Raw genomic sequence first — 15,762 nt, forward strand, 5'->3', positions numbered from 1 at the left:
AGGGTAGCCTGGGTGATAGAGTGCCTTAACTCAAAAGCCAGAAATTTTTGTTGTTGCAGCCTGCAGACTGTCAACGTGAAATTCTTTGTGTGTAGATGTTTTGCAGTTTGTTACCACAGAGACATTTTTAACAACTGAATTTTTAAATTTTTGTAACAATCATTAATGACCAAAGGTATAGGAGAGAAAGCCACTGTAGATAATGTGTATTAAGGTTCTTTCTTTCCTCCAGTGTTTGACTAAGATTAGTTTAAGAATTAACTGTGTGGGGTTGGGGATTTAGCTCAGTGGTAGAGCGCTTGCCTAGCAAACACAAGGCCCTGGGTTCAATCCTCAGCTCAAAAAAAAAAAAAGAATTAACTGTGTAATGATTGTTTTCAAGGCTATGAAAATGAGCCGGAGATCAGCTGATGCCAGCCAGAGAAGTTTGGCATACAATCGCATAGTTGATGCCCTAACTGAATTCAGGTACTTTACTCCTTTCTTTGCCACTATACAGAGCTGTTTTATAATATATTTAAGAAGATAATTATTTACAGAGGAAGATAATTTAACTTGTTTAAATAAGATTTAGTTATTTAGGTTTCTTTTTTGTTTTGTTGTGTTCTTATTTGTTTTTAAGACAGGGTCTTACTGTGTTGTGGCTGGCTTGCCTTAGCCTCCAGAGTGCTGGAAATGCAGCTCTTCAAATTTCTTTTGTCTCATGGCCATATGAGAGTGCCATCAGTAAGGCGGTTATGTTATTAAACCACACTTGGGAGTTGTTGGGGTACAGTTTTAATATTAGAACATTTTAGACACAAACATAAGAAGAGCTCCTTGTTCAAGCCACATGTATGGTTTGTTCTCTGAGGATAGGTATAGAGTTAGCTCATTTCACGTGAAACCTTACTATCCCAGTTAAGACATGCATATCTTTAGGCATAATAAAGTAACTATAAGAATGAGTTCATCATAACTAAATTTTAACATGTGTATCTGGGGATTAGGGTCTGTTACTATGAAGAGACACCATGACCATGGCAACTCTTATAAAGGAAAACACTTAATTGGGATGGTGGCTTACAATTTCAGAGGTTTAGTCTATTATCATCATCATAGTGGAGAGCATGGCAGCATGCAGACAGACATTGTGCTGGCTACATCTTGATGGGAAGGCAACAGGATGTGAGCTGAGATGCTGGGTGTGGCTTGAGCATGTAGGAGACCTCAAAGCCCACCTCCACAGTGACATACTTCCTTCAACAAGACCACACCTACTCCAAGGAGGCCACACCTCCTAAAACTGCCACTCCCTTTTGGGGCTATTTTCTTTAAAACCATTGTAGGGAGCTTGAGAGATGATGACTCAGCAGTTGAGAGTGCTTACTGCTCTTGCAGGAGGACCCATGTTGGGTTCTCAGCACACACATGGCAGGTCATAACCATCTATAACTCCAATTCCAAGGAATATGATACCCTCTTTTGGCCTCAGCAGGCTCCAGACACACATGTGGTACATGTACATGCAATCATCAAGCACTCATTCACATAAAATATAAATTAAAATGTATATTTTTATTACTAATTTGTGTTATATTCCTATTTGTCTTTATAGAATTCTTAATGTATAAAATTCTTGTTGCAAAAGTTTTATTTTTACCTTATTTAAATTATCTTTAACTTTTCATTGTTGTTCAGTGAATTTTTTGACAAAGTCTCACTGCATATCCCTGGCTGGCCTAGGACTTAACTCTCCAGGCGAGGCTGACCCCATACTTAGAGCAGTCCTCTAGCCTCTGCCTCCCAATGGCCAGAATTGAATATATGTGCCACCACGCCCAGCAAAATGTCTTTAGTTTTTACTCATTTTTATGTTCTCTGCAGTGATTTTTTTTATTTCTCCCAAGAACTTTCTAAAGTGACCTGTGTGCTATTTTTGTATATTAAATTGCATTGTCTTCATATTGGTTAATACATTGTGTTAATATTGGTTAAAGAGTAGTAGAACTTGGGGGGGGGGCAATGAGATAGCTCAGCAGCTAAAACTCCTGTTGTTTAAGCCTACTGACTTGAGTTTGAGCTCTTAAACCTATATAGAAAGGCCAGATGTGGCACATATCTGTAATCCCAGTACCTCTACCGAGATGGAAGTGAGATAGAAGCCAGAGAAAGTAAAATTAACTGGAAGGTAATAGACCAGCTAGCCTGGATTATGCAGCATAGTAGAAACAAGAGAGACCCTGTATCACCAAGATGGAAAGCTAGAACCAACTCCCAGAAGTTGTCTTCTGACCTTCATACATGTGTTATAGCACTCTCTGTTTCTTTCCCTCTCTCTCTTCCTCTTTCTGTCTGAATAATGATAAATAATGTTTTAATTAAATGAAAATTTTATGAGCAAAATAATTATTTTCCTTTTTTAGATTCTAAGTGGTAGAGAAGTTTACTGAGACAGGTAATAGAATTTTTGAACATTTCCAAGAGCTTTCTTTCTAGAGCTGTACTTCAGAATACAGTTGGCACCTAAAGTCACATGAGGCTATTTACTACAACCTAATTTAGTTCCTCAGTCATGGAACTCATGTCCTAATTGCTCTGTTACCTCGTGTGGTTATTGCACAGACATTGCTAATGTAGAGCAATTCTATCAAAGCTGGAAGCTGTGTTTGAGAATGTTGTGTAGAGAATGGAAGGGAGAACACTGTTGTGTAGTTGTCACATGTACTTGTTTCTAAAGCTTCTAAAACTCAGCTTCTACAGAGCTGGTTAGTATAGTGAATAGACAGGATTTGGTTGAATAGATACTTACATCAAAGGAAAAGAAATGACAAATATGCTTTGAGGGCTTTAGGATAGTTTGTCACAGGACAGCTAGGAAAGCAGTATAGTGATTGTGAAGAAGTCTTTCCTTGTGTTGATCTAAGGAAAGACTGCAGAAAGTAGAGAACATAATAGAGACCATATGGGTTCGGCATTCTCATTCTCCTGGAGCTTACCAACAGCTAGCCCAGTGACCCACACTAGTGTGTTTAGGTAGATGGGTAGCTGTTTTCTTTTGTATGTGCTGATAATTTGCAGTTGACTTAAATAGAATATATATTTTAGAACGATAGGGTAGAAAAGGGATCTAGAAAGTACCTAGAATTATCCTTTGGTCTTAGAGATGGAAGAAACTGGCATTTAAAGTAGGAAAATAGTGTGCTCTAAGGGCACTATTAGTGGGGGAAGGGCCAGCACCAGGGCCAGGGCTAGCATATTTGCCCTTCACCTAAGAATACACTCCCCATGCTAATAGCTGATGGCAAAGAAGAAAAAGTGACTTTTTTTTTTCCTCCCTCAGAAGCTAATCTAGGTGTGAATCCTTGAGGCTGGCAGTAAGCCTTTAAGAGTATGTTATTTGGAGAACCATAAATTTTGCAATGTGTCTTTTTCTTTTCAGAACAACAATTTGTAATCTTTACACAATGCCAAGAATTGGGGAACCTGTCTGGCTTACAATGATGTCAGGAACTCCAGAAAAGAACCAGCTTTGCCATCGTTTCATGAAGGAATTCACTTTTCTAATGGAAAATGCCTCCAAAAATCAGTATGGTTTACTTTATTTATTTAGTTATATGTTATTTTGCTATAACTATATATCTGCATTGAAAGAAAACTTAATTATAGAATTGGGATAACTCATTGTCTTTATAATTATCTCTTTTTTAAAAAAATTATTTGTTTTATGTGCATCAGTGTTTTGCCTGTATGTATGTCTTTGTGAAGGTGTTGGATCCTGGAATGAGAGATGGTTGTGAGCTGCCATGTGGGTGCTGGAATAAATCCAGGTCCTCTTAACTGCTGAGTCATCTCTCCAACCCCTATAATTATTTCTTATTGATAATCAAACTATTCTAAGATGATTCAATGATGGGACATGGAAGAGCACCACAGAACTTTATGAACAAAAAGTAATAAAACTGTCTTTATGCTTAATTACAATTCCAGATATGTTACAGAATTCCCTGAGGATTCTAAACTTTGTGTGAATTGCATTCATTTATGAAATTTTTGTTTCAAAAAAAGTTTTAAAAATGTAAGTGCTTCCTTTTAAGAAGGAAGTGCTCAGATTCCAGTGTCAGAATTTTATTTTCTTCAGAGTGACAAGGACACTTTCCTCAAACACTAATCCAAAGTAGAAATCAGCTGTGCTTCAGTGAGCAGCAGGCACCTGAGTCAGAGCGCTCAAGGACTTGCTGTTAGATAATCAGTAGGCTATTGTATCCTAGTTTTCTTCTTACTCTTCATCAAGCCTTTGGAATCCACGTGGTGGGTCAGATGTTTTCATCCTCTCTAGTGTTAAAGGTTACTTACTATTTTTTTCCCACTCAGTAGATTACTGATCTGGAAATTTGAAAATTAAGGACCTGTTCATTGATTCATTAGTGAAGTAGGCAGATTAAATACTGAAAAGGATTCATAGTTTAAGTACAAGACCTTTTTTGTTTTGTAATTATAATCTGAAAATTTTCATTGTTAATGTTTGAATTGCTCTTCAAGGAAACAATTTTTTTCCCTCCATCTTGGTGGGTGTACTTGTCTTTCCTTCCCCCTTTTCTATAAATGTCATTCAGTCACTTTACAATATGCACTTTCATTGTTTACCAAAACATTTTATTGAAAGTTTCATGAGTGTGGATTGGAATATAATAGGATATACATTTTGTTTTCAGATTCTTGCCAGCTCTCATTACTGCAGTTTTGACCAATCATCTTGCCTGGGTTCCAACAGTCATGCCAAATGGACAGCCACCTATAAAAATATTTTTAGAAAAACATTCCTCTCAGAGTGTGGGCATGTTGGCAAAAACTCATCCATATAACCCTCTTTGGGCACAACTTGGTATGTAGTCTGAACATTGTATACTGTATATAAACTTAAGATTTACTTTTAAGCAAAAACTGACTAAATATAGTCCTTTCTTTTGTCAGCTTTATTCTAAAGTGTCTCTTTGATACTTGCCCTTTCATGTCTGCTAAATTGTCCTGTTGTCTTAGGCTAGCTCCCATTCTTTAGCGCTCAAGAACTGAGGGTAGAATGGAAGGTACATGCAAATTCCTGCTTTAACTGTTATTTACTAGGGAGCTGTGAAGTCAGTGTCAGAGTCTGGTTATTTTTGAGTGCATAGTTGTACCTAAGGTCTGTGAAAGGAGAGTAAAGGAATGTATAGCTAGATGGATACTTTTATCTCCATCTCAGGAGGTTAGCAGTCAGATACCATCAGCAGCATGCATTCTCACAATAATGATAATACAATTAATAAATTGAAGTGAAATGAAAGCTGACTAGTAGTCTAAGAAGGGGAGTTTGATCTTTGCACAGTTGAGTAAACCTGGCTGAGGGGCTCTGTGCTGGAAGAGATAAAGAAGACTGAGCACCATACACAGTTAGGACATTAAAGTGTAAAACTGTTGTGTGTTGAAGTTAGGTGAGGGCTTTAGAGAACACCATGCAAAGGATAACTTTAAGAAGATGAAGCTAGGAGAGTCAGGCAGGAGCTGCCGTGACAGACTCACCAGGCCACAGCAGTTTCTGTTCATTGGCTATTTAGTGAGAATTGGGAGGATTATTTTGGAGTGGTGATGTTGTTATATTTGAGCCCATTTATTAGCCAGAGGAGAACATTTACCACAGTCCTGTCTGTGGCACATATTTACTTAAGATTCATGTTTGTTCTTTCAAAAAGTATGCCTGTTTTATAACATGAAAGTAGAGAGGTTTTTTGTTTTTTTTTTTTTTTTTTTTTTTTTTTTTTTTTGCCAGAGCTTAAGACCGAACCCAGGGCCTTGTGCTTGCTAGGCAAGCGCTCTACCACTCAGCTAAATCCCCAACCCCAAAAGTAGAGAGATTTAATGTGCATATTGAAAACTTGTAAAAGAGATTTATATTGATGTGTTTTTATTTATTTTTGAGTTCTTATTTTGCACTTGGGTTATAGGTTTGATTTGAGCCATAGTACAAATACAAAAATGTGTGCTGACTCCTGCTGAACTCCATGCCATTACTGTCCCTCTCCTTTCACGCCTGTAGCAGATACTGTGCTTTCTCATTTCTGCATTTGACTATGGCCTCCTTTATAACAGACTTCACCAAATAAAGGTCCTTTGTGTAACATCTAGTGTGGAGAATATTCTCAGTAAGTTTGACTTTGAGAACCAGCTATTGAGGTTTTGAAACCACAGCAGCTGTTTAAGAACAAAGCTAGAAAAGCCCCTCCAATCACCTTTCTCCCTGGTTAAAACCACTCATCTTACCCTGCTTTTTTTAATAGTCAGGCATCTTCGAAAGAACTTAAGAGTAAAATCTGAACTTGTATGAGAAGGTTTCTCATAATTGAAAGACTGTTTAGCTCTGTGTTTATTAATTGGTCTTTTTATTACAGGAGATTTATATGGCGCTATTGGTTCTCCTGTACGGTTAGCAAGGACTGTGGTAGTTGGCAAACGACAAGATCTTGTCCAGAGGCTGCTTTATTTTCTTACTTACTTCATAAGATGCTCTGAACTTCAAGAAACCCATCTTTTAGAAAGTGGAGAAGATGAAGCCATTGTTATGCCAGGCACGGTGATTACTACCACTTTAGAAAAAGGGGAAATAGAGGAATCAGAGTATGTGCTAATCACAATGCATAGAAACAAAAGCAGTTTGCTCTTTAAAGAGTCAGAAGAGACAAGAACTCCTAACTGTAACTGTAAATATTGCAGTCATCCACTCCTTGGTCAAAGTACAGAGAATGTGTCACAACCAGAGAGAGAAGATATTCAAGACAACTCTAAGGAATTGCTGGGAATTGCAGATGAATGCCAAAAGATCCCTCCTCCTGACTGCCAAGAAGAAAATGCTGTTGATATTAAACAGTACAAAGATAAATTAAGAACTTGCCTTGACACCAAGTTAGAGACAGTTGTTTGTACAGGATCTGCTCCAGCAGACAAATGTGTGTTGTCAGAGACAGGCTTGGAGCCAGCAGAAGAATCCTGGCAGAGTAAGGAATTACTGGATTCAGATAATCACACAGGCACAGCGATGAGATCCACAGGGATAGTTGTGGAAAAGAAACCTCCAGATAAGACTATGCCTAGTACATTTTCCTGTGAGGTAACTCAGACAAAGGTTACTTTCTTGATTGGAGATTCTATGTCTCCTGATTCAGATACTGAACTTCGGAGTCAGGCCGTGGTGGATCAGATTAATAGACATCATAGCAAACCACTGAAGGAAGACAGAGGGGTGACTGATAAGCATCAAGAAAGTAAAATAACTAAGGACCAATCTGCAGAGTCTGGTGCACAGAACATGGTTTCTGGAGAGTCCTGTAAGCTTCCTTGTTGGAATCATTCAGACCCAGAAAACATGAGCTTGTTTGATGAATATTTTAATGATGATTCAATTGAAACTAGGACTATTGATGATGTTCCTGTTAAGACAAGTACAGATAATAAAGAGTATTGCTGTATGTTAGAGTTCCCAAAAAGATTGTATACAAAAAATAACAAACAGAAAAGTGAGTTTTGTAAATGTATAGAAACCGTTCATCAAGATTCATGTAATGCCTGCTTTCCTCAGCAGGACCAAAGAGATTCCCTCTCTATTCTTGTCCCCCATGGGGATAAAGAGAGTTCAGAGAAAAAAAATGCTGTAGGAACTGAATGGGACATTCCAAGAAATGAAAGTTCAGATAGTGCCCTTGGAGATAGTGAGAGTGAAGACACTGGTCCTGATATAAGGAGACAAGTTGGCAGTTACTGTGGAGGGGAGCAGGAAGACTGGGCAGAAGAGGAGGAAATACCTTTTCCTGGGTAAGTAGAAAGTTTCCACCCGAAACAGCTCCTGTTGAAAAATACACTTTGTTTTGTTTAGCTGATCTCTAGAGATTGGCAATAACTAATTTTAAAAAGAGATTAGGGCTCCCAAGATGGCTACATAGTGAAAAGTACCTGCTATATGGGCTTAATGATCTGAGTTTGACCCCGAAACCCACAGTGGAAAGAAGGAACTGACTCTCAAGGGTTGTCCACTGACTTCATGTACCTACATCTAAAATAATTATTAATAAAATAATTTTTAATGTCATTATGCCTCTCATAGGGAGAATTAAAGACTATTCCTCACATCATCCCCTTGTGAAGGCATCAGAGAGACATTAAACAATATAAGTGAAATGTAGGAAATTGGTCTCTGCTTAGTTTTCAAACCATTTTTTAGCTAAGACAAAGAGGGAATATGTATTTGAGATCAAGTATGCAAGACTATCCCTGCTTTGGAATTTTACAGACCTAGATTTTTAGCTACTTTGTTTTACACAGTGATTTTCATAATCTGATTGTGTTAGGAATGTGTTACAAATGGTTTTAAAGGATAGCTTCCTAAAGTCTGTTATAAAAGAGCTGTGTTCTTCTTCAGACCTCCTCCAGGAGAGAACAGTATTTTGTGGTCTATTTTAGTGCTTAGGCCAATTTTTCTATAAAGCTAATTTTACTCTATATATAGTTTATAAAAAGCAAAGGTACTGGAAATACAGACTAGTAGAGTTCATAACCTTCCCCACCCCATATTCTGCCACTAGTAAAAGATGTTTATTATTTAACTAAATTTCCCTCCTTGGTCCGCTTTCTTTCAGGTCAAAGTTAATTGAAGTGAGTGCTGTTCAGCCCAACATTGCCAACTTTGGAAGATCCTTGCTGGGTGGCTACTGCTCATCTTATGTTCCTGACTTTGTTCTTCAAGGAATTGGAAGCGATGAGAAGCTCCGTCAATGCCTGGTGTCAGATTTGTCACATGCTGTGCAGGTGAGATACTCTCACAGCTTCTGAATATACTTAAAGCAAACTCTATTATTATATTACAACCCAGAATTCCTTACATTTTAATTTTAGCTAAGCTGTGACCATATAACATAGTCACTGTCCTCTGAATCCATCACTTCATATATAGTATCTGTTTCATTGTATTTACCATTGTGAAGAAGGCAAGAATTGAATTCTAGGAATGGACCAAATGGAAATTTGGAAAATAGGAAATATTTTAGATACTCATAGCATCAATTTGATATATCCAAAAGAGTATTTCTCTTTGTTGTTGTTTTTCTGTCTTTCAAGACATGTTTTTGTTTTGGGTTGTTTGTTTGGTTGGGTTTTTTGTTGTTTTTGTTTTTGTTTTTGTTTTTGTTTTTGTTTTTGGTTTGTGTGTGTGTGTGTGTGTGTGTGTGTGTGTGTGTGTTTGTGTTTGTAGCCCTGGCTGTCCTGGAACTCACTGTTTAGACCAGGCTGTCCTGAAACTCAGAGATCTGCTTGTCTCTACTTCCTGAGCTCTGGAATTAAAGGTGTGTACCACCATTGCCCGGCTTGAGAGAGTATTTCTCAATTTCCTTGTCAGATTATTGCTTATATATAGAAATACAACTGATCTTTTGTGTTTACCTTTCATTCTGTAGCTTTCCTAAGCTCTTACTAGTTGTGTTACTCATAGAATCCTTAGAGTTTCTAAGTGTAACATTGTCCACTATTTATGTCATCATCAGTGGACAGCGTTACATTTTCCATTCCAGTCTTAATTATAAATCTGTCCAGTGTTGCATGGAAAGAAAAGGTGACAGAAGATTGTATTATCTTGCTTCTTATCCTAGAAGGAAACCATTGGGTCTTTCACTATTAGAATATTATTGATAGGGTTCTTGTAGCTAGATATTTAGTAGGGAACCATTAAGTCTTTCACTATTAGGGTATTTTATTGATAGGGTCCTTATAGATAAATACCCTTTTCAGCTGTGGAAACTCCTTCTATTTTAAGTCATTGGCTTTTTGTCATGGTGTTAATAGTGTTTGTTTGCTCATTTTTATTGTGCTGGTAGTTTGAGGGTTTGTTTGGTTTTGAAACATTCTTGCTGTATAGCACAAACTGACCTAAAATTTTCAATTTTTGTCTTGAGTTTTAAGGTAACAGGTATGTGCCAGCCTGCCTTGCTCTCTCCGGCCTTTTTATTTCCTGTTTTTCTCCCCCATTTTTCAATATTATTTCTCAAAAATTTATCCAAATGCATTTACTTGGAGCCTTCTCACAATGTTTCTTCCTAAGGAACTGTTTATGTTCCTCTCCATCTTACCTGCAGTTCTCATGTACATTGCAGTGTTCTCTCTTCTACATCTCCAGTAATTGCTGCTTACTCTGTAACTAGATTTTTATTTTACTCTTTTTTAAAATATTAATACCTTCCTTGTCTGCTGTTCAGAAAAGAATGTTTTTCAAGTAGTTGTTCATTAACTGGGTAAAAGGATGGATGTTGAGGATGCCAACATCCTCAACTTGGGATCATGTAGGAGCAAATCTGGCTTAGCTGTGTAATTGTTGTGATGGTAAAAGTCAGGCCATTTACTCTTGTTTGTGTTGCTCTTCTTTTTGGCCATAGGTTTTGTTTTTGTTTCTAAAAAAAATGTCCATAACTTATGTAAATAATAAAATATAGTGAAATGTTTAGCATTGCAGGACTATATTACTGATAGGTATACTGCATACTTAATTTCTGTTTTTAATCCTTGGTATCCTTCCCTTAGGGGAAGTCAAAGAGTAGAGCCTTCTGCCTTGTGGCCTGTACGTCAGTGTACTAGTGTTTGTTTGTTGTGTTTTTGCTAACTTGATACAAGCTAGAGTCATCTAGTAGGAGGAACCTCAATTAAGGAATTATTTCCATCATATTGTCCTGTAGACAAGTCTGTGATGTATTTTCTTGATTAATGATTGGTGTGGGGGGGCCAAGCTCACATGTGGGTGATGCTACCCCGGGGCATGTGTGGTCCTGTGTTGTATAAGAAAGCTGACTGAGCAAGCCAGTAAGCAGTGTTTCTCTGGTCTCTGCTTCAATTGCTGCCTCAAGTTCCTGTCCAGACTTTTCTTCATAATGGACTCTGACTGTAAACTGAAATAAATCCTTTTGCCATGATTTTTATTATAGCAATAGAAAGCAAATGAAGACAGTCAATTAAAATAGCATTTTTCACTGTTGTAATTATGAAAATACTGTGTGATAAAAGTATTAAATAAGATCAAGATACACTGAATAGAAGAAATCCTTTGTACTTTTCACAGTCAAGCTTGATAAGTCAAGTCAGTACACGTGGACTTGTTCTTTAAACATATATCTACATTCTGCCTACATGTCCTGGCAAAATAGAAAAGTTAATGTACAGAGGCAATAATGTATTTCATGGCATCACCAAATCACTCCTGTGGTTCTGAGGCATATTGATGGCTGATATAGCAGAATTTTACTTGTCTCATTTGTGCAAATAAGTTTCTGTCAAAAAAGGAAGAAAGAAAAAGGCCTCTTATTTTGAAAGATGTAGCCTTTTTAAACTAAAAACTGTTTTCTTCTAGTTGTCTGGCATAAGGAACTGATCAAAAAGACTAGGGAACATTCAATTCTAGATTTAAGGACACAAAGATTTATTGATGAATACAAAGTATATGCATAAAATACTTCAATGTATGTGTTATTAATTATTCCATTTTCTATCAAGAATTCATTGGTGATACTGTTATTTAATATATTTTTCTGCTTTTTTTTAAAATTAATTGACTTGTTCTACTTATATTACTTTTGAAAACTTGCTTACCATAGACTGAATTCTTTTCTTTCCAGCATCCAGTGTTGGATGAACCAATAGCAGAAGCTGTATGTATAATAGCTGATATGGATAAGTGGACTGTTCAGATCGCCAGCAGTCAGAGACGAGTGACAGATAATAAATTGGGAAAGGAAGTGTTGGTTTCTAGTCTTGTTTCCAACCTGCTTCATTCCACTCTTCAGCTTTATAAACACAACTTGTCTCCAAACTTTGTAAGTATATATAAGGCTAGAATGCCTTTGAGTACTCTGCTAAGTGAACTTGGCATACTGTGTACATACTAAATATTCTTACTAGACTAGTAATTACTAGAGGGAGGAAGGAGGGAAGGAGAAGTTATTGTTGGGTAAAGAGTTTGTGATGAAAAGAAATTCTCAAGTGAATGGTGGTTATAGTTGTACATTGTAGATGTTCTTAATGTCACTCAACTATATGAAAATACTCTGTATTGGGGCAGGGGATATAGCCTAGGTAGAATGTTTGTCTGCCTCCTATGCACAAAGCCGTAGGTTTGATCCTCTGCACCTCTTAAACTAAGAGTGGTGTTGCCTATAATGTCATTATTTAGCTGGCAGAGGCAGGAGAATCAGAAGTTCAAGGTCAGCCTGGACTTTACAGCAAGTTTTCAGCTACCCTGGTATACACTTGACTCCATCTCCAATTAAAAAACATAAATTAGCTGGGCTGTAGTGGCGCATTCCTTTAATCCCAGCACTCGGGAGGCAGAAGCAGGCAGATCTCTGTGAGTTCGAGGTCAGCCTGGGCTACAGAATGAGTTCCAGGACAGGCTCCAAAGCTACACAGAGAAACCCTGATTCAAACAAACAAACAAACAAACAAACAAAAAAACAAACAAAAAGTTGCTTCTTTGGGCTGGAGAGATGGCTCAGAGGAGGTTAAGAGCACTGACTGCTCTTCCAGAGGTCCTGAGTTCAATTCCCAGCACCCACATGGTGGCTCACAACCATCTGTAATGAGATCTGGCACCCTCTTCTGTGTACATAATACATAAATAAATCTTAAAAAATAAATAAATAAAAGCCAGGTGGTGGCGCACGCCTTTAGTCCCAGCACTCGGGAGACGGAGGCAGGCGGATCTCTGTGAGTTCAAGGCCAGCCTGGTCTACAAAGCGAGTTCCAAGACATCCAGAGCTATTACACAGAGAAACTGTGTCTCAAAAACAAAACAAAAAACCCATAAGTAATAGTTAATAAGGTAAATTGTATTGTCTGTTTTATATATACATATTCTGCAGTTAACATTTTCTTAAGGCATTTTTAGCCCAAACAAGAATTATGGATGAGATACATACCACAAGACAATTGATGAACCCCCACATCCATTCAGTTGTGTTTCCCAGTAATAAAACAGATTTTGTTTTTTTTGGTTTTGCTTTGGTTGTTTTTTTGGGGGGGTTGTTTGTTTGTTTGTTTATTTAGTTTGGTTTTTTTTTTTTTCCAAGACAGGGTTTCTCCATGTAGCCCTGGCTGTCCTAGAACTCAACTCACTCTGTAGATGAGACTAACTAGTTCAACTCATAGATTTACCTGCCTCTGCCTTCTGAGTGCCAAGATTAAAGGCATGCACTACTACCACCTGACTTATAAAACAAGTTTTTATCAGGAGCTTTTAGTAGCAGATTTTCACTGGAAAGGAATTTAGTGTTTATTACTTGAAAATCACATTTTCACCTTCAAACATATATAATATCAATTGTATGAAAAAGACATAGAGGTTAGAGATATACTCAGTGGTAGAGCGCTTGGGCCCTGGGTTTGGTCCTCAGCTCCAGCAAAAAAAGAAAAAAAGAAAAAGCATCTATTTTAGGAAACATGTATATATTAATTGCAAAATAAAAAATGTAGGTATTTTAAAGTTTTGCTATTTTAGGTTATAAAACTCATTCAGCACTGAGTGGCAGTGGCACATGCCTTTAATCCCAGCACTTGGGAGGCAGAGCCAGGTGGATCTCTGTGAGTTTGAGGCCAGCCTGGTCTGCAGAGCAAGATCCAAGACAGGCACCAAAACTACACAGAGAAACCCTGTCTCAAAAAGCCAAAAACAACAAAACACACACACCAAAAAAACCCTGCATTCTGCAAGGTCTACTTACTGTTCCTTCTTTGAACTGTTGTGAACTGTTTTTTACTCAGAGAGAATATGTATATATGTCTGAGTATATATATACTTATTTGAGATATGAGTATGTATATTTATCTGATTTGAAATTAAAATATTTTTAAAGTCTTGTAAATGAATATCGATCACTGTACAACATCTGAAATGCTGGTAAATTGTACATTTAAAATGGTTGAGATGGTAAATTTTATTGAAGTTCAAAAAGAAGAATGTTTTGGTAGTTAATCTTTGATATTAACCAGAAACAGATTTATGCTACTTTTCTTCTAAAACTACATACCTAATTTCTTCTGAATATAGTTCATGTTGGAATGACCAAATGGAATTGTGTAAAACTTGATGCTGTGAAATTTGCTAGCTGGGTGTGGTGGTGTATACTTGTAATATATGCATGGCGCCCAAGAATTTGAAGCTATCCTAAACTACGTAGGGCATTCAAAGCCACCTCAGATATATAGTGAAATTCTGTTGTTATCCCTCATGTCTGCTCCTCCACAAGGCAAGAAATTTGACATTACTCAAAAGAATGAGAATGAGTTTTCTAACAGAGTTTGGTTCTTCCCTAACTGCAGTGTGTAATGCACCTTGAAGACCGGTTACAGGAATTATACTTCAAGAGCAAAATGCTGTCCGAGTACCTGAGGGGACAGATGCGTGTTCACGTCAAGGAGCTAGGAGTGGTTCTTGGGTATGTTCATGGTTTCTTTTCCGCCTCTACTGTGTCTCTTGTCCTGTTTCTCAGAACTGCTTTTGGTTGTTGTTTGGTTTTGTGTGATTTTCCTATCAGAAGTTATGCACTGCTAGTGTTAGGTTTCTCTGAATCCTAGAAAAGCAGATTCTCTCACCCCTAATATAGATGATTGGCCCTTTCACCATCCCTGTACTTTGTCAAGAATATAGTCAGAGGTAATTAAACCTAATTTTTTTTCCTTTTCTTTTTTTTGTTATTTATTATATTTGTGTTTTAATTTTACACATCAGCCATGGGTTCCCCTGTCCTCCCCCCTCCTGTCCCCGCCCCCACACCCCATCCATTCCTATCTCCTCCAGGGCCAAGACATCCCTGGGGATTCATTTAAACCTGGTGGATTCAGAAACCTAAATTTTTAATCTTAGAAAAAATAAGTGTTCAGGTTTTACTTATTAAATTTGTTGTAGATACATTATTGTAAGCATCTGCCCTGCCTCTCAAATGAGCTGATGGAATTAAAGATGCTCAATTTGTATTTGCTCTTTTCTGCAGGTTACACTTTTCCTCACCATGATCTTTATAGTATATTGACCTACTCTATGGTTACTCCCTGGAAAAATAACAGCTATCTGAAATGCTAACTAAGGAGAAAAAGGAAGTTGTTTTCTAAGAATAATGTAGCCTTATTCCATTAGCTTTTTTATGTTCTGTGTTTGCATGATAAAATTCTAGTTTAAGGAGTTAAAGAATTTTTTCCCCTAAATTCAGTTTCTGTGAAAGGAAAAGGGATCAGTGTCAGTCATTTAGAATCCAGTGTATATCACAAACCAAATTAAAGTCTAAACTTTTTTTGTCATCCGTTCTGGGGATTTACCCTACAGCCTCACACATAAGAACATACTCTACCAGAGTTATATAATTGTTCTGTGGTATGTAGGCAATATCCAAATTGGAAATGGCCAATACTGTAAATAAGCATGCCCTTTGTCACATGTTAGGACTGACCAGGAATTGGAATGACTCTAAATACTTTGACTTCAATACTGTTTGTATTCTATACTAAAGTTTGTTCAAGTTCCAATGAGGCTTTTAGAGAATGGTTCTGCAGTATTTGGAAAATCAGTAACAATATCTTATTTTCCTAGGAAGTAGGAGAGAGGTGGGGAGGGGGAGAGAGAGCAAGAGGAGACTGTGATACCTGTATTCATACCTTAGAAAATTAAACTAATTTTTAAAATAGTGTACATTTAAACCAAGTTCATGGTACAAAATGGAAAGTTACCATCAT

At 37.3% G+C, this 15,762-nt stretch overlaps 1 protein-coding gene across 2 annotated transcripts in view; it reads left to right on the forward strand.

Annotated features, from left to right (window-relative positions):
- The window catches only part of Fnip1 (folliculin interacting protein 1), an 86,374-nt gene that overhangs the window by 66,742 nt on the left and 3,870 nt on the right, over positions 1 to 15,762 (forward strand). For both annotated transcript variants that reach the window (XM_036195131.1, XM_036195132.1), the window contains 7 exons: positions 383 to 468; positions 3,422 to 3,568; positions 4,695 to 4,864; positions 6,405 to 7,821; positions 8,643 to 8,811; positions 11,658 to 11,855; positions 14,356 to 14,471. In XM_036195131.1, coding sequence (XP_036051024.1) covers positions 383 to 468; positions 3,422 to 3,568; positions 4,695 to 4,864; positions 6,405 to 7,821; positions 8,643 to 8,811; positions 11,658 to 11,855; positions 14,356 to 14,471 — 2,303 coding nt within the window. The remainder of the gene's footprint in view (positions 1 to 382; positions 469 to 3,421; positions 3,569 to 4,694; positions 4,865 to 6,404; positions 7,822 to 8,642; positions 8,812 to 11,657; positions 11,856 to 14,355; positions 14,472 to 15,762) is intronic.

The sequence above is a fragment of the Onychomys torridus genome, chromosome 8 (genome assembly GCF_903995425.1).
Source record: "Onychomys torridus chromosome 8, mOncTor1.1, whole genome shotgun sequence".
Lineage (NCBI taxonomy): Eukaryota > Metazoa > Chordata > Mammalia > Rodentia > Cricetidae > Onychomys > Onychomys torridus.